This window comes from Arachis hypogaea, chromosome 9 (assembly GCF_003086295.3).
Source record: "Arachis hypogaea cultivar Tifrunner chromosome 9, arahy.Tifrunner.gnm2.J5K5, whole genome shotgun sequence".
Classification (NCBI taxonomy): Eukaryota; Viridiplantae; Streptophyta; class Magnoliopsida; order Fabales; family Fabaceae; genus Arachis; species Arachis hypogaea.
The window spans coordinates 109,808,560-109,828,363 of NC_092044.1; the positions used below are offsets into that span (position 1 = coordinate 109,808,560).

Genomic DNA, 19,804 nt, shown 5'->3' on the forward strand with positions numbered 1-19,804 from the left:
AATTAAAATAAAAATATTTATAAATAATTAATTAATAAGTGTTATTTGTATATTATCAATAAAAAAAATATAGGTAGACAATGAAAATACTAAACAATGTAAACAATGAATATATCGGATGTTTAATTCACTAGGTGTGCAGATGGTTATCCTAATATTAAGATTTATGTGGATAATTCGGGGTGTAGTGTGTTTTTACTTTATGGAAAAGTGCTAGATAAACAATAATCATCTTGAACAACATGAACAACCACCAATCAAATAAAAATATACTATACCTCCAAATTAACAATCTAAATCTTAATATTAAAATAACCATCCATACACCTAGTGAAATGAACATCAAATATATCTATTGTTCAAATTATTTAATATTTTTATTGTCTACCTATACTTTTTATTTATTTTATTAGGCTAATTTTAGAACCCATTATTAACATTATTTAGGGTACCTATGCTTTATGAATTGAAAAGACACTTCCCTCAAATTAAAGGCGTAATGATACATAAAGAAAAAAAAATTACAAAACTTGCTGAAACAGAAATATGAAAAGCAAGCGATAACACAAGCATAAAAGAAAATTAAAGATGGTATATGAAGGGGCCATGTCACTTTATCAACAATGACATGACTAAAGATCTCATAATTTTTGCTGCCTCAGTTTTTTTCTCCCTCTCCACTTCTGTTCTTTTAAACTTTTATTATCATTATTATTAGGAGGTTCCAAAATGGGGGTTGAATGGACCAATAATAAAGTTCTCTGACCCTTGGGTGAAAGGAATCATCATTTATATATTATGAGCATCAAATTCAAATCTGATCTGATGAAAGGAAATAGCATTTGTGAGTGGATATCCATAGCATAAGCCTCAGTCCTATTCAAGCATATGCCAAACCTCTTTTTACTAGTTTGGTTTATTCCATCCTTCAGAGTTGAGTTCTAAGCAAAGCTTGCAGTATAAAAAGATAGAGTGCTCAAAGCTCAAGGAGGCAACTGCTTCACCATCAGTAAGCAAATCAGCAATAGGGCACCTCTTCACTGGCATGTATAAGTATAATATACTAATTCTTCAAGTATTTCTACGGTCACATACATAACATGCCAAAGGAGAGTTGCCCTGTTGCTGCTTTAGCTTAAAATAATCTCAAAATGCTAATCTTTACATTTATATATGTACTTAAGGTAAGTTCTCTTGTGCCATTATTAGGACATGCAGTTAAATTCTATCAAGTGTCTTTAATTTTGCAACTTGCATACCGAAATCTTTTGCTTGTGCCAATGTGGTATGTTCTTTAATCTTTATCTGCCATTATTGTTTTCTGAGAAACAGGTGCTCTTTCTTTCTGTTGCGTGCCTTTCATCGTTTGTAACGAAATATGTAGCATTATAAGTCATTATTTTTGGATAAATTAAATAGGTGGGCGTTTTTTACAATCACTTTAATCCAAGTGGCTTTTTAGACAAGTCAATAATAGACCACATTTTTTTTTATCAAAGATATATTCCATTGCATAAAATGTTGCAATTACAATTTTAACCATGGGCCAATAACAGCATCTAAGAGATTTTATTACGAGGCCTCAATGCAATAATATAATGTAACAAAATCACCTCAACACGTGGTGGAGATGTATGTATGTATGTTAATTATCCTTATGCCGTTGAAGTTGATGAGGGTTAGGTGGGTAAGCAACTAAGCATGAGGATAAAGAAAAGAAGAAAAAGGTGAAAATGAAAAACCAACTATAAGATGAACAAGAGACATATAATTCATAAATAATAATAATAATAAAATATGATTAAACATGAGAAGCGAGTGCCCTGCATGGCCCAGTTTGGATTCTCTCTACATTTGAAACTTGGGCAATACTCACATATAGAGCAAACATATAAATAGCATATAGAGTGTTAGTATGTTTGGTGATAAAATTTTATTTTATTTTTTAAAAAAAAAAGTGATGGGATTCATGTAATTAACATCACTCATTCAGTCATTCTTGCTCTCTATTTGTGTTCTCTGAATAATTTTACTAGGTCTAATATTGCAGGTTACTGTAAGATTTTCTGATATCATCAAAGGTAGAAAAGGATTCAGATAGAAAGAGTGTAGAAAAGTAGTAGTATAAATAATTATGAAGAACAAGAAAAGAAATAGTGTGAGAAATCAAGAGGAGAAAGTCTAGGGGTCAACACTTTTATTGAAATCTGACCAAGATTTAACCATTAAAAGGAAAATGATTAATCCTATATTATTAAATGTCATCTCACACCATTAAAAATATGATGATAGGTAATTAATAACTAAACATCACAAATTCTGCCGGTCCCTAAAACTCTTCATCAGTACAGAGGAATTATCAATGTAATAGTCGCAACTGAATAAATGAATATATTGAATAAGAGTGTATGACTATAACAGAAATAACGTTGGTATTCGAGAGGCCATTTTTCTTTACAATTCTCACTTTAGTCTTTTTCTATCTAAAATCAATGCTCATTACTTCTGTAACTAACTCTCCAAATTTGTAACTAACTCCTTAAATTTACGGAGCCTTTTTTATTCCTTTTCTCCTATATGTATATTTATGGTGATCCTGAACTTCTTGGCGGTCGGAGTTTGTCATAGTTAACTACACACCATACTACTTTAATTTATTTGGATTCGGACCCCGTTTTTCTTTTCCTTCAAAAAATATGACAACATTAACTATATCATACTATTATTGTTACCATTGTTATTGTTTCAGCTGCATAAAAGCAGTAAGATTTTTTCTCCATGATATATATACATTAGGCTGTCATGAATATTTATTTTTTTTTTTTTTTTTTTTTTTGGTCTTGATGAATATTTATTTCAAACACAGAGGATATGCAAGCTTACACTAATTTCTCACATAATTATTGGATTTTAGCTATTAAGACCAAGGCCCCGATCTGAAAAGCTTCTTGTCTCTTGGAGATGAAGTCATGAAGAAACATTACTCACGTGCAATTTTCTTTTTCGTCAAAACGAACCATATTTCAAGTGTAATAAACGGCTTTTTTAAAGCCCATAATGGGCCAATCCATGTATGAATAACTGTACTCTATTAGGCCCATTCATTCCAGAATTTTTGGGTCTATGATTTTGGAAAAGCCCCTGTTCCTTCATGTAAATGTTGTTCAGTGTATTAGGCCCAGGAAAGAAATAAGGTGTCAAGATGCAAAATCAATCGGACCAAAAGTAAGATGCAAAAGAAACAAAAATCAATTAACGGTAATGCCATTTGGACTCAAAGTAGTTCTGCCATTTGGACTCAAAGTAGTTCTATCTCCTTTTTAAAAGGTTATAACCAAAATTTTTGAGCCCATATTATATTTCACATTTATTTACATTAATGATATATTACTGTTTTCATAAAAGAAGAGCTCTTTTGCTAAAACAAAAATTGAATTCCTCGAGATAGTCTTTGAAGATGGATTTTTCAACCAAGAGATCATATTGCCAAAGAATTAATCAATTTTCTGATGAAAACATGACGGTCAAACAAGTCCAACAATTTTTGAGAATTTGCAACTACATCAGAGACTTTATCTCAGATGTGACCAAACACAACAGCCAATTGTCAAAATTCCTGAAAAAGAAGTCTCCCATCATGGGAACTTGAGCAAACCACAGCTGTCAAAATCCTAAAGAGGATAGCACAAGACCTCCCTCCTTTAAAGATTTCCAACACAGAAAAAAGAATATTGCAGACAGATGTTAGTGATGAATTCTGGGGAGTTGTGCTACTTGAAGAAATTGATGGGACAAGACACTACTGTGTGCATGCTAGTAAACAATTCAAAAAATCTGAAAAACATTACCATGCCACTTACAAAGAGATTCTCGCTGTTAAACGAGGGATAGAAAAGTTCAATTTTCACCTCAGTTCTTATCATTTCACTGTGGAGATGAATAAGACCTCTTTCCCATCAATGTTGAAAATCAAGAAAAAGATCCTACCAGACTTTCAACTTTTGCAGTAAAAGACTGATTTTCTCGCTGTAAATTCGAAGTGAGACACATAAAGGGACACCAAAACACACTTGCTGATTTTCTCTCCAGACCCACCAAAGAACCAATCCCAAAACCAATCCATTACATCTGCACCATGAGTACACACAATCCTTCATACACAATTCTATTCCCTGATTGTCCGCTCCACAGAAGCCTATACAAAAGAAAGATTGGACCTTTTTCCCTCAAAGCAAGACCCCAGACAGAATTTCAAATAAATTGTCTAACCAGACAAACTTTGTTTTACTGGCTACACCAGCTCTTTATCATAACCCAAATCTATCCAAACCCAAGATACTTCAACATGGATACCCCTTTCTGTACTATACCAATAATCCAAGGACCTATACCAGAGGAAATGATGTGGTACATTTGGACTCTGTCTTCTTTATATACATGTGCCATCATAGTGCCAATTTTTCCTATATACCATATCCTGTGTAACCGCACCCAAGCACAATCTCATCTAGTCCGATTATTCTCCATGTATGCCCCACTTGATGCATGGAGAGGAATGTTATATAACATGTTCGACCGGTACCAACTGTGAGATAAATTTTCTTAGGCAAAACGAAAATTCTGTTGTTTTGTCACCTTACAGAGGAATTATTTTACTGGGAGAGACTCACACACCATGAACATGGTTGATATTGTTGGATATTCTACCATATGGTCCATAGATGAAAAGATAGTTCTAAATGCCTTGGCCAAATACCTTTGTCAACTTTGACAACATGGACTATATAAAGAAAGAGATGTAGTCGAAGGACTCCCATTTCAAACAGATGTTCTGCCAATAACTCTCCAAGAGTTCTAGTCCAGATTCATAATTTCAGGACTAATCAATCAATTTGAAAATACTCTTTTTATGCTCCAAGAAACCAGTCCAACACGTCTAGACATATCCCAAACAGAAATTCTGAAAAAGATCTGAATTCTGAAGATCTAAATGGAAGAATATATGCTTTACCACCAAATCCAACCAGAATTGATACAGGGATACCCAATGATGCTGAAGGCTCATACTCAGACCCATATGACCCGGACATGTAAGATGTCCAAGATCCTAATGAAGGAAACACTGAAGACCCATTTACCTATCTACAAGATCTGGATATGGATCTTAGAGCTATCAAATTGGTTTCTGATGAGACATCATCCTTCTCAAATGGTGATAGGACCCTTCCAGAAGACTATTTCAAACCGTCCCTTTATTAGGACAATGTCTCCACTATGTATAATTATTGAGTGCACTAAAATAAAGTGATCTCTGTCACATGTCTAAGAAAAGCCAGAAAGAGATAAGGCTTATCCTTATCCTCCAGCTGATATTGTATGATAGGTTTGTTTAGATTACGTAAGATATTGCTGCTATCTAGAGACTTTTATAAAAGGAGGAGCTCACCTCAATTGTAATCAGATCTCAATGAACATTATAATATATCCACTTTTTCTATCTTACAAAATGTTCTAAATTTTCTTTTTTTTTCTCTGAAAGCTTAGCTAGTGTTATTTTCTTCTTTCTCAATCTAGTGCTATAAAGTATGCTCTAAGCTTGCCTCTGCAGAAGATCCTGTTCATCAGAAAATAGCATGGATAGGATTCACAAGAATTTCTCATAGTGAAAAAGGGACTTAATGTTATAATACTGAGTTTTGTTCAGATCCTTTAATCTCACTCGTTAAAATGATTGTAAAGAGTGACTGGAATAAGCATATAATGTATTATGTCATTGTCATCCTGAAGTACTAGAGATCCACCATATATATATATATATATATTCAAACAAATTTTGTCCAAAACAAAAAATGAAATTCAAACCTAAAAGAAGGAAGCCCAGAATCTATAATTGCCAATTGGGCATGCACTTTTTTCCCTGGGTTCCCCTCCCCACACATTTTTCCTAACCATTATTTGCATTGAGCTATTTGTCACGGAAAATTTTAGAAGGTTAAATTTAACAGTGTTTGTATAGTTTTCTAGAGTGTTTGAGAATACTCTAGATGGTTCCGGAACGTTCTAGAATATCCTAGAAGGTTCCGGAATACTCTAGAAGGTTCTAGAAGACTCTGGAAGGTCATAGAGTATTCTAGAAGAGTATAGATGTATATAGAAGTATAAAGAGTGGTATGGAATAATCTAGAAACATTTAGAGAGTTGTGGTAGGATAGATATTTGTAAAGAAGGTTCTGGATGATTAATCTGGACCGTTGATTAGATTTAATCCTAACCATCTATTGAGGAGGTGGATGGCTATAAATAGGGGTGAGAGTTAGAGTTTGGGGGTGTGTGAATCATTTGTAACAAACACTTGAGTAATAAAGTGTTCTTCCACCAAAGCTTCCTTTCTCTTGTGTTCTTAGCTTTCTTGCTAAGTATTGAGGGTTAGGCTGACTTGGTCTTAGCTCAAGAGGTTGAGTAAGTCCGAGTGCCGGCACGGTAGCGTTGGAGTGTGTCCAAGGCCGTGACAATTTGGTATCCGAGCAAGGTTCGAGAGGGAGCACAAGTGGTTTGTGGGTATGGCTTCAAATATCACCATGGAGCATGTTGAGTCACAAAGGGGAAGGGATACTATTCCTTCTCAATGGGGAGGCAAGAAGGTACGTTCTTCAAGTGAGCCTAGAGGTAAGGACTCTAACTTCTTAGAAGAAAGAGTTTCTATGTTGGAAAATGTTCTATCCTCTATGGATGAGCGGTTCCAAAGGATGGAACATGACAAGGAGACCCTCGAGGCTCACGTGTTAGGAGAACTAGATGCTTTCAAAGAAAGCATGCTCCAAATCGAAGAGAAGTTTGAGAATTCCTTGAAGCTATTTGAGGAAGTTCGAGTTTGGTTCGAGGAGGCAAAATCTCGACCAACCATTATAAGGGAGACGACAAAGATTGATCTCCCCAAGCCAAAGGAATTCAAGGGCGTAAGGGACGCTCGCGAGGTGGAGAACTTCCTATGGCAAATGGAGATGTACTTCGAAGGCCAAGGGGTGGTCGAAGAAGCAATAAAGGTACGCACTGCAGCTCTCTACCTTTCTGATAATGCTACTTTGTGGTGGAGGAGAAAGTGCGTAGATATGGAAAAGGGTACTTGCAACATAGCCACATGGGAAGATTTCAAAAGGGAATTGAAAAGACAATTCTTCCCTGAGAATGTGGTTTATGAAGCAAGGAAGAAGTTGAGGGAGTTGAAGCACAAGAGTACAATTAGTGACTACGTAAAGGAGTTCACTACTCTCACGCTTCAAATCCCCAACTTAGCATCAGAGGATGCATTGTTCTTCTTCATTGATGGACTCCAACCTTGGGCAAAGCAAGAACTACAAAGAAGGAATGTTAAGGATGTCGATGAGGCCATCGTGGTGGCCAAATCACTCACTGAGTATCATAGGGGAGACTCTAAACCCAAGTCTTCCTCCAATCCTAGTTCTGCTAAAGGTGGGGGAGACAAGGGGAAGAGTTTCTCAATCAAGAAGGAAGGAAAATACTCTTCAAAGAAAGAGTACGAGGAAAAGAAGAAGGCTTTCGTGCCCAAAGGAGGATGCTTCGTGTGCAAGGGACCACACCAAATGAAGGACTGTCCCAAGCTAGGGACTCTGGCATCTATCGCCGAGGAACGAGAGGCCCAAACTCAAGTAATTGAGTGTGTTGGATCTATCCAACACATAAATGCTATGAAGGCCAAAGAGGCAAGCACTGCAGAAAAGAAAGGCTTGATGTGTGTCAAAGCCTTTATCAATGAAAAACCCGTCATGGCTATGATCGACACTGGTGCTACACACAACTTCATCACGCCTGATGAAGCAAAGAGGCTTGGGTTGAAGATCACCGAAAAGAATGGTTGGTTCAAACCCGTGAATACCAAGGGTGAACCCCTTAAGGGAGTAGCAAAAGGGGTTGAGATGACTCTTGGTTCTTGGAAAGGCCTTGTGGATTTCTCAGTAGCACACATGGACGATTTTAAAATAGTCATCGGGCTCGATTTGCAAAGGAAGGCAAATATAATACCTATGCCATACTACGACGTAGTATGTGTCATGGAGAAAGGGTCTCCATGCATGGTCCCTACAGTATCTAAAGTTGGAGGACCACCGATACTCTCTGCTATGCAACTCAAGAAAGGGTTCAAGAAGGGAGAGATTACATATTTGGCTCTATTACAAGAGGAGTCAACATCTGAAAGAGAAGACGTTCCTCCCAAAATCAAGGAAGTCCTTGAAAAAAATAAGGATGTGATGCCTTCCGAGTTGCCAAAACAACTACCACCTAGGAGGAAGGTGGACCACAAGAGTGAATTGGAGTTAGGAGCAAAACCGCCTATCTCAAAACCATACAGGATGGGGGCCATTTCTATGGCTGAAGGAGATATTGTGCATACCATCAAGGAAGGGTTGCATCACGATCCACTAGCCAAGAAGTTGGTGGAGTTGGCTAGAGAAGGTAAGACCAAAAGATTTTGGTTAGAAAATGACCTTCTCTACACAAAAGGGAGAAGATTATACGTTCCTAAGTGGGAAAATCTGAGAAGGAAGTTGGTAAGAGAATGCCACGACACCAAGTGGGCTGGTCACCAAGGTCAGCGAAGGACCTTGGCACTCATTGAATCTTCTTATTATTGGCCTCAAATGAGAGATGAAGTGGAGAGCTATGTGAAGACTTGTCTTGTGTGCCAACAAGATAAGATTGAAAACAAGACACCAAGCGGGTTGTTGGAACCGCTGCCTCCATCAGAGCGACCGTGGGAAAGTGTATCTCTAGATTTCATCTCTGCCTTACCGAAGTCCGACGGGTTTGGATCTATTCTTGTGGTAGTTGATCGATTTTCGAAGTATGCTACCTTTATACCTGCCCCTACTGACTGCACTGCAGAGGAAGCAGCACGACTATTCTTCAAGAATGTGGTGAAGTACTGGGGATTGCCTAAAAGCATCATTAGTGATCGAGATCCACGCTTCACAGGACGACTATGGACAGAGCTGTTCAAACTACTTGGGTCAGAGCTTCATTTCTCAACAAGCTTCCATCCTCAAACCGATGGGCAGACTGAGAGAGTGAATGCTTTACTTGAGTGTTACTTGAGGCATTTTGTAAGCGCTAATCAGAAGGATTGGACAAAACTCCTAGACATTGCTCAATTCTCATACAATCTGCAAAGGAGTGAGTCTACAGGGAAGAGCCCATTCGAGATTGTGACTGGACAATAGCCGCTTACACCTCACTCTCTTTCTTCCTCTTACTCAGGGAAGAGCCCTGGAGCTTATCATATGATTAAGTCATGGGAAGAACAAGCAGATGTCACTCGTTCTTACCTCGACAAAGCTGCCAAGAAGATGAAGAAATGGGCAGATAAGAAGAGGAGGCATGCAAGCTATCAAGTGGGAGACAAGGTAATGATCAAACTTCTTCCACAACAATTCAAAGCCTTTCGCAAGGTTCATAAGGGCTTAATGCGCAAATACGAAGGGCCATTTGAGATCATTGGACGTGTTGGGGAGGTTGCTTACAAAGTACAACTTCCTCCCTCTATGAAGAGTCACCCGGTCTTCCATGTGAGTATGCTTAAACCATATCATGGAGACCAAGACGAACCGAGTAGAGGTGACTCAAGTCGCGCTCCGCCTGTGGTAATTAGATCATTTGATAAAGAAATCGAAGAGATCTTAGCTAATCGCATCGTGCGACGAAGAGGGGTGCCACCAAGTATCCAATACTTGATCAAGTGGAAAGGGCTCCCGATAACCGAAGCTAGCTGGGAAACTCGCGAAGATCTGTGGCAATTCCAAGAACACCTAGAGCACTATCATGAACAGAACGCGACGAGGACGTCTGCGCATTAGGTGGGGGAGAATGTCACAGAAAATTTTAGAAGGTTAAATTTAACAGTGTTTGTATAGTTTTCTAGAGTGTTTGAGAATACTCTAGATGGTTCCGGAACGTTCTAGAATATCCTAGAAGGTTCCGGAATACTCTAGAAGGTTCTAGAAGACTCTGGAAGGTCATAGAGTATTCTAGAAGAGTATAGATGTATATAGAAGTATAAAGAGTGGTATGGAATAATCTAGAAACATTTAGAGAGTTGTGGTAGGATAGATATTTGTAAAGAAGGTTCTGGATGATTAATCTGGACCGTTGATTAGATTTAATCCTAACCATCTATTGAGGAGGTGGATGGCTATAAATAGGGGTGAGAGTTAGAGTTTGGAGGTGTGTGAATCATTTGTAACAAACACTTGAGTAATAAAGTGTTCTTCCACCAAAGCTTCCTTTCTCTTGTGTTCTCTTGTGTTCTTAGCTTTCTTGCTAAGTATTGAGGGTTAGGCTGACTTGGTCTTAGTTCAAGAGGTTGAGTAAGTCCGAGTGCCAGCACGGTAGCGTTGGAGTGTGTCCAAGGCCGTGACATATTGCTTGCAGCTTTGCTTTTTCATCATCAATCAATTGTAGTTACTTTAATGACGGTCAATGTTCACTTTGTTCTTTTTCCAATAAAGGACCCTCCTCATCATAAGCATGCCTCACATTTATATTGGTCGTTGAGCCCTTTGTCCTCACATACTTAGCTTCACCTCAACAAATCAAATCATATAGTAATGCAACCTTTCATACTCACTAAATTATTGGAAATTATTTTATTGTAATGGTCAAGTTCAACTTAAGAAAACATTAGTTTATAAAATGTAGTAGTAATCACCACAATTCCACAAACTTTGAAGGTCAAGTAATGTTGCTGCCACAATCATGGAACTTTTATATATTATATATTCTTTTTTATTGATCAACACTTAAGCATTAAGCAAAGGTTGGAGTGACTCTGCAAATATTGAGAAGAATTCTAAATTAAAGAGGCTTTTGTAACGATATTGCCGCCTCAAATGACGACCATTCTGTCCTCCACTCAGCTCTTGCTTTTAACTACTTGGCTCCACCACCACCCCCTTCCAAACCTACAATTTTATCGTGTTTAATCTGTCATTAGACCGAAAATCATAGCAAATAAACTTGTTGCAGCCTTTTGAAATGTTTGTGCCTTTCTAACTTAAAGAATTACTTTGGTGACTTTGGAGATATAGTAATTAACATTATAGGTCAGGTCAGTAGCATTATACAAAATATAATATATAATGTATAAAATCTTGTTCACTTTCTAATAGTTTATGTAAATAACTAAATATTAGTATTCACTTTCAAACAGAGGAGCTAAGTTCTTCTTTCTTTGTTTCTTTAATTAACTTACTAAGAAATCTCCCAAAGAAAACATCACACTATTTAGTATTCACCCCAATTAGACGGCATAGATTTGATTGATTGGGAAGTGTGGGACACAATATTAAAACAAGCCAACTTGGCAAACTATGAAAAGACACAGTCTAAGTTGTACTGCTGACCCTGTCATTGTGTTCATACATCATCACCCTTTCACCCCCACATTAACACACATAATTATAAAACCATCATACACGCACATTATGAAATTTATCCATGACTATGTTACTTATAGAGAGAGCATCAATATATTCAATAATGCAGCAGAGTTGTCAACAAATTCCTATATATAAACAAGAGTTGTTTGTGAAGTGCGGAGAAGGAAGAAAAACACCAGAACATGCCTTCACTTGGCAAAAATGAGATCTCACAAACATGCCCTCATGGCTATGGATGTTGTCCTACCTCATTGTTCAACTCATCATCACCATCACCACTGCCATCTCAAAAGATAACAACATCAACAACAGCAACAAGCAAACCGAGAAACAGCTCTTCAGAGTGCCGTCACAGTTTTGCAGCAACAACAACATCTTCCATCTTTCCAAACACAAAGTTCACTAACCATGAGTCTCTTCCATCTCTGCAAGAATCATTAGGTGAATTCAACAGAGTTTACCCTCAATACTCAGAGACTGAGATAGTTGATCGTGTGAGAGCCAAGGAATACTACCATCTCTCTTTTTCCAACCACACTTGCCTTGATTACATTGGTATTGGCCTTTTCTCATATTACCAACGCCAACAACACCATGATGCTTCAAGAACCCAGGTTGCATCTTCTTCAACTCCTCAATCTCCACCCCAATATTCAGATATTCCCTTCTTTAGCATATCTTACAAGACTGGGAATCTGAAGACTCTATTGCTTCATGGAGGGAAGGAGTCAGAATTTGAGTCAGCAATGAGGAGGAGAATGATGAGGTTCCTTAACATTTCTGAGAATGATTACTTCATGGTTTTCACAGCAAACAGAACATCAGCTTTCAAGCTTGTGGCAGAATCATACCCTTTCCAATCAAGAAAGAAGCTTTTGACAGTTTATGACTATGAGAGTGAGGCAGTGGAAGCAATGATTAGTTGCTCAGAGAAAAGAGGAGCCACGGCTATGTCAGCAGAGTTCTCATGGCCAAGGCTCAGAATTCAATCAGAGAAACTGAGGAAGATGATTGTTAGCAAGAGGAAGAAAAAAGGAAGAGGGCTCTTTGTGTTCCCACTTCATTCAAGAGTAACAGGAGCAAGGTATCCTTATTTGTGGATGAGCATAGCACAAGAGAATGGATGGCATGTTTTGATTGATGCATGTGCCTTAGGGCCAAAGGACATGGATAGCTTTGGCCTCTCTCTCTTTAGGCCAGACTTTCTTGTTTGTTCTTTCTACAAGGTCTTTGGAGACAATCCAACTGGCTATGGTTGTCTTTTTGTCAAGAAATCTGCTATTTCCATTCTTGAACCTTCCACTTGTGCTGGAATTGTGAACCTTGTACCGGAAAGGAGGTTACTTCAGCAGCTATCAGAGGATTCTTCAGTTGAACAAAAACCAACATCTATCTTACAAGATCAAGAGTTATCTTCTTTGACTTCCTTCTCTGGTAGGATAGAAACCACACAATCTACAAAAGTTGAAGCAGAAGAACCATCCGAGCTTCAGATAACAGAGGTACCTATAGAAGTAAAAGCTCAGGAAGAAGCAGTTGAGATACTTGAGAATAAGAATGTTAGAGACAGTGAAAATGGGAGCTTTAAAATTGAATGCAGGTGTTTGGATCAGGTGGATTCTTTAGGATTGGTTCTAATCACTAACAGGACAAGGTACCTGATAAATTGGTTGGTAAACTCAATGTTGAAGCTTAAGCACCCCAACACACAAGGAGGGGTTCCCCTGGTCAAGATTTATGGCCCAAAGATAAAATTTGATAGGGGACCTGCTTTGGCTTTCAATGTGTTTGATTGGAAAGGTGAAAAGATTGAGCCAGTCCTTGTGCAAAAGCTTGCTGATAGAAGCAATATATCTCTGAGCTATGGATTCCTTCATCATATCTGGTTTGCAGATAAATATGCAGAAGAGAAGGGAAGAGTACTACAGACCAAAGAAGGAAGAAGCCAAGGAGTGAATGCTTCCAACAAGAAGAAAGACAGAGACAACTTAGGAGTAACTGTGGTTACTGCTGCATTGAGCTTCTTGGCTAATTTTGAAGACATGTACAAACTCTGGGCTTTTGTTGCTAAGTTCCTTGATGCAGATTTTGTGGAAAAGGAGAGATGGAGATACACATCTCTCAATCAGAAAACCGTTCAAGTTCTAATTCCATAAACTTCATGTTTTTTTTCCCCTTCTGGATTTTGGATCAAATAAGATTTCATGTTGTTATGAACCCAAAAGCTTTAAAGTCAATACTCTGTTGATGTTGATATTCTCCAAAGAATCAATGGTGATACAAGACAAAACAGATTCGATCAAATCAGGAAGTGTGAAAGGACAAGGACAGAAACAAAGTAATGTCTTTCGATGTGTTTGTGTAATACACGTCCCTTTGAAAGGTTTGAATATTATAATAATATTAATGTAAAATAATGTCCAAGTATTTTTTTGTTTGAAGTTTGAACTTTGAACTGTTGACCGCATTGCAAGAGCTAAGAATCCAAATATAAGAATATATGCTTAGCACGTCGTTATATTAAATCTGTTTTCATTTCAATGGTCACAGCAGGAACAAAATTCTAGATAGTATTATATTACGAAGGAGTTATGATTTATGAATGACTTTTAATATCTTATTTATTTATTTATTTATTTATTTCAAGTAGTCTTGGATTCACATTTCCATGCATTATTCAGAAATATCAATGACGGCTAAGAATTTTTTTTCCAAGCAAGTCTTTTTAAATTTTCTACGACTCATGATGTGCTATCCACGAAAAAAGTCTGCAACATTAGTGTATTATATTTTCTCTTGCGTACACAGTTATGAACTTATGATAGTCAGTTGATTTTATTATAATCATAATCATGATATACACACCTAAACTTTATAATTCTTCCAAGAAAAATACGACTTGTGGAAAAACCGAAAAAGACGAGCCAAATAGCAGAAACCCCTGATTTTGTTACTTAATTTTTGGTAGAAATAAATTCATGGACCCCACCAGTTTTCGTTGTCAAAATTCCATTGGTTAAATACCATACACAAAGTCTATAGTCTATACAAGTGATGACAACAAATAATCAATTATGGTGATTCCTTAGTATTTTTCAATGGAAAAAAATTAATAATAAAAAATATGCATATTTCTTAAACACAATTAAGTAAAAATTAAATATTAATATTTTTATTTAATTCTAAATTCCTAATAGTCACAGGCTCTCCTAGGATTTTATTGCACCGCCTCCATGGTTACACCTTTCTTTGTCTTTTCTTCGTCAAACTCTTTTCCATCTTCTTCTATTTTTTTTTCTTAATTTCTTTTCCATTTAACTCCCTAATTTTCGTTTTCTCTTCCAATTCATTGCTCTTTTAATTCATTCCATTTTCTAATTCACTCATTCCATATATCTTATGTTTCTTTGGAATCATTAAATACCAATTCTGATTTTCTCTACACCATGAGCAACAAATCAGAGACTCAGAACCCTCATATAATTGCTATGAAAGTGGAGGGTGCCAGCCTTCAAGTGGCACCCAAAGAAATATGAAACTGCTCTCGTAGAATTGTCGAGGTTTGGGGAGACCCCTGACAATCCACAATCTTAAAGGGATTTGCAAATCCTACTCCCCCGAGGTTGGTTTTATCTGTGAAACAAAAAATCAATCTCGACAAGTTGAAGGAGAACTAAGATCTTGTGGTTTCAAGGAATGGTTTATTGTAGATCCGGATGGATTATCAAGGGGTTTGGCAATGGCATGGAGGGATGGTTGCACTGTTCAGATTTTACAACATGGTAGATTTTTCATTGCGGCATCAGTTCTGACAGCTGGTTCTAATGATCCCTATGGTGTTCTAGGTGTTTATCTCAGTTCAAATGATCAACATAGAATGACTCAATTTGCTGAATTAACTTCAGTCACCCAACAGTTCGATGGTAAGGTTGTGTTAATGGGGGATTTAAATGCCATTTCTAATCAATTGGAGAAAGAAGGTGGGGTGCTAAATCTCCTTCTTCTATTGAAACCTTTAATAGTTTTATTGATGATAATTTCCTGATTGATATTGGTATGGTCGGAAGACCATTCACTTGGTCAAATAGACGGAGGGGTGATGAGTTGATACAGGAAAGACTGGACCGATTCCTGGTAGGAGTTGATTGGCAGCAACTCTATCACAATGCAACGGTTCTTAGACTGTCAGAATCAGGCTCGGATCATGCCCCTCTTCTCCTAGACTCTAATCCGAGAACTGAGAGATCTAAACGCCGATTCAATTCCAAGAAAGATGGTGTTCCAATGATGAAATACGCCAGATTGTTAGAGAGGTTTGGCATGAACAGATTGATGGTTCAGCCATGTATATCCTAGCTCAAAAAATAAAGCGTTGTCGGCATAAGATTGTCAAATGACAGCAAGAACACAGATCTAATTCGAAGGTGGAGATTGATTTACTACAGTCGAAATTAGAGGAACTTCGTTTAGCAGGAATTCATGGAGGCGACATCATTTCAGAAATAGAGGACAAACTTAAAAAAACATTGCAAAATGAGGAATCTTATTGGAAAGATAAGTCTAGAGTCAAATGGCTCAAATCTGGTGATCAGAATACAGCTTTCTTCCATCAGAAATTTAGCAATCGAACCCGAAGGAATAGAATTTGGCAACTAACTGGCAATGATGGTGAAGTGGTTACTTCAAATACTGGTATTGCTTCTATGGCTAAATCTTATTTCAAGGACATCTTTTCCTCCACTTGTCATGAGAACCCTGAACCTCTGTTTACTGATTTTGAACCTAAGGTTACAGCTCACATGAACCGTAGGCTTCAAAGACCAGTGATTATGGAGGAAGTGAAACGCGCAACATTTAGTATTCATCCTCAAAGTGCTCCAGGAGATGATGGTATGACAGCAAAATTTTTTCAAAGCTTCTGGAACATACTTAGTGGTGATGTGTTTCGAGCAGTTAAGAGCTTCTTTTCTGGGGGCAGAATCTTGAAGGGTTTTAACCACACTCAGATCTGTCTTATTCCCAAGATTTCTGATGCTAAAGATATGACTCAGGTAAGACCAATAAGCCTATCTTCAGTCTTTTACAAGATTATCTCCAAAGTATTTGTACATAGGCTTCAGAGTATGATGAATAGACTAATTAGCCCTACGCAGAGTGCTTTTATTAAAGGCAGATTAATCTCTGATAATATCATAATTGCTCACGAGTGTATGCATTACTTGAAGAACAAAAAAAGGGGTCTCGAAAATGAAATGGCGCTAAAATTAGAAATGAGTAAGGCATATGATAGGGTGGAATGGCACTTTCTTTGGTTTATATTGGAGAAGTTTGGTTTTGACTCTCGATGGATCATGTGGATTCGAGAATTAGTGACAACTGTTTCTTATTCTGTTATTGTGGAAGGACAACCTTATGGTTTCTTCAAACCAAATAGAGGTATTCGACAAGGAGATTCTCTATCCCCCTATCTTTTTCTTTTTTGTGCAGAAGGTCTCTCCTTCTTGCTACACAAGGCAGAACAAAATAGACTAATTCAAGGTTTTCAGATACATAGGCGATGTCCCAAGGTCAACCACCTCCCGTTTGCTGATGATTCCATTTTATTCTGTAAGGCTAATCCTGAAGCATGTTCAAATATCCTGCATTTATTGAATTCTTATGAAAGCATCAGTGGCCAGAGGGTAAATCTTAATAAATCTGCTGTATTCTTTAGCCATAACACTCCGTCCACTACTCGTACACTACTGGCTAACTCTATGAATATTAATCATATTGGGGCTCAGGATAAATACCTTGATTTGCCTTCTACAGTCTTTAAATCGAAAAATGCTTCTTTTTGTATGATCAAAGAAAAGGTTCGAAAAAGAATCCAAGGGTGGAAGCGCAATCTTCTTTCGTCAGGTGGTAGACACATATTGCTTAAGGCAGAGGGATAAGCTATTCCTATTTATACATTGTCTTGCTTCAAGTTGCCTGATGGTTTAATTTCGGAAATTCACTCTCTACTTTCTCAGTTCTGGTGGGGACAAAAAGGTTCTGAAAGGAGGATGGCTTGGATTAGCTGGGACACTATGACTCGCTCACGAAAAGAAGGAGGCCTTGGATTTAAAGATCTCAGAATCCAAAATCTGGCGCTTTTAGGCAAACAGTTTTGGCGACTTGTAACACAGCCTACTTCCTTATTATCCAAAATCTTAAGAGGTAAATACTTTAGCAATGGTAATGCTATAACGGCAGAAATTGGAGTCTTACCTTCTTGGGGATGGAGGAGCATACTGGAAGGCCGAAAGATTGTTGAAAAAGGTCTTAATTGGGCTGTGGGTACTGGTGAGGATATCCGAACCTTTGAGGATCCTTGGCTGCCTCCTCCGTATCCTTTAATGATTTCTGACATGCCAAATAGACAGGCTATTTCTGAGTTATTTCCAAGAGTTAAAGATCTAATTACTGAAGATAGAAATTGGAATCAGAATCTCATTCAAGAACTATTTCACCAAGACGTTGCAAACAGGATTTTGTTAGTTAAAATTCAGCAGAGTAGGGACAAATTTTGCAATGGAATTTGAACAAATCCAAGCAATATGATACAGCTTCAGGTTACAGAATTGGCTATTTATTTTACCATCCGCCTCTGGAGCTTTGCCCTAATTATATGCAACAGAAAAAGCCGTGGATTGATCTATGGAAGTTGAACTTGCCTCACAAAATTAAGCTATTTATTTGGAAAGCTCTCCATGGCCGACTTCCGGTGCTTGCTCAGATTCATCACCGCATCCCATCTATATCACCAATATGCCCTTGCTGTCATGAAGCAACGGAAACAGTCACTCATTGTTTGATCGATTGCTCTAGAATTAAAGACGTATGGTCTCAGAGTTATCTTCGTGACTGTCTTCCCCCTCAGAGTTCTAACGACTTTTGGACATGGTGGACTGCATCAACAGAGATACTTAACCCGTTGAAGAATGCTGACCGTAATCCTCAATTGCTTGCCATCATTTGCTGGAACTGCTGGAAAGCTCGCAACCAGTTGATTTTTGAAGGTTCTACTTCTATGCCGTCTGCCATTCTAGCAAGCTCTGTCAAGTTGCTCCGTGAAATCCAAAGAACTCCCAGTTTAGGTCGTCATCTCCATGAGACAAGCTCTTAGGTGCCTTCAATTTGATTTATCACTATTTCTTCCTTAAGATTTTTCTTCGTTTTTCGACCACGCACCGTTGGATGAATACCTTCAGTGTAGTGTTTTTGGGAACTCCCCACCTTTTATTATGCTGTCCTGCTTTTGGACATCATTGTATTTCATTTTTTAATAATTAATGAAATATAACCTATTATCTTTGGAAAAAAAAAATAGTCACAGACAACTTCCATTCAGTAGAAATAATTTTAAAGAGCAAATTTAAAAGGCTAGTATTTTTATTAAAATTTGATCAGTATTTAATTATTAAAAAATAAATAATTTTATATCATTAGATAAAATTTCATCTTAATAATAATTAATTAATAATTACAAACTTATAATTCACAAAACTTATTAACTCCTAGTACTCCTCAACTTAAAATTATAAAAGATTGCAATAGCATTACTATTTTTTTTAATGGACCTCGTGTATATAACTCCGAATCCATGTTCTTAGTTAGTAAGCTAACCCATATAATCATACATACTATATGTATAGCGAATTTGTTGGTCGAATGACTAGCTTATTCGTTCACTTAAATAAATGTTGGGAGTTTAAATTTCGTCTTATGCATATAGCAACTTATTAATTAGTAGCAGATTCTTAAGTAGCGTTTGGTAGAGAGACAGAGTTTGATGTAAAGTGAAAGACAAAAATTAAAATAAGAATAAAACTCTAATTTAATTTGTACAAAAGATAAAATTAAAATTAATTAATTGAAATGATGATATTTTAAGTATAAAATATTATTAAAATTTTAGTCTCTATCTCTAAAAATTTCAATTCCCTATATTCTTAATTTTTAAAAGTATTGAACCAATAAATATAATATTAAATTTTAATTTTCTAATTTATATCTCAATAATTTAAAATAAACGCTATCTTAAATACTCTTTATTAGTCGATTAACTTAAGTGTATAAGCCAAAGAGGCAAACTAGACAAAAATCATCTGTGTCGAAAAAAAGTCAGCAGATCTTGACATGCGAAAAACATAGTACTCAGTACTCACATAACAACGGGATGGGGGTATTTAATTATCAATGGGTATTTTTACTTTTAGACAATCACTCATTCAGTATACTTTTGGATGTGATGATAACTTCTATTCTGAATTTCTGATCTATCACAATTACCATCTCATCTAATAATAATGGTAGAATGATTGTTAAAA

The 19,804-nt window shown here is 36.9% G+C and overlaps 1 protein-coding gene and 1 long non-coding RNA gene across 2 annotated transcripts; both read left to right on the forward strand.

Moving 5' to 3' along the window:
• Positions 1-554: 554 nt before the first annotated feature.
• Positions 555-3,303, forward strand: LOC114924507 (uncharacterized). The gene is made up of 2 exons (XR_003811885.2): positions 555-1,184; positions 2,915-3,303. It is a non-coding gene; the product is annotated as an uncharacterized lncRNA (long non-coding RNA).
• Positions 3,304-10,243: 6,940 nt separating this feature from the next.
• Positions 10,244-13,891, forward strand: LOC112711691 (uncharacterized). Its single transcript, XM_025764398.2, has one exon. The coding sequence runs from the start codon at positions 11,633-11,635 to the stop codon at positions 13,604-13,606; it is 1,974 nt and encodes a 657-aa protein (XP_025620183.1). The 5' UTR covers positions 10,244-11,632; the 3' UTR covers positions 13,607-13,891.
• The last annotated feature ends 5,913 nt before the right edge of the window (positions 13,892-19,804 follow it).

Bases quoted from the DNA above. Each gene is read 5' to 3' on its own strand.
- LOC112711691 (XM_025764398.2), top strand. From the start codon at position 11,633: ATGCCTTCACTTGGCAAAAATGAGATCTCACAAACATGCCCTCATGGC.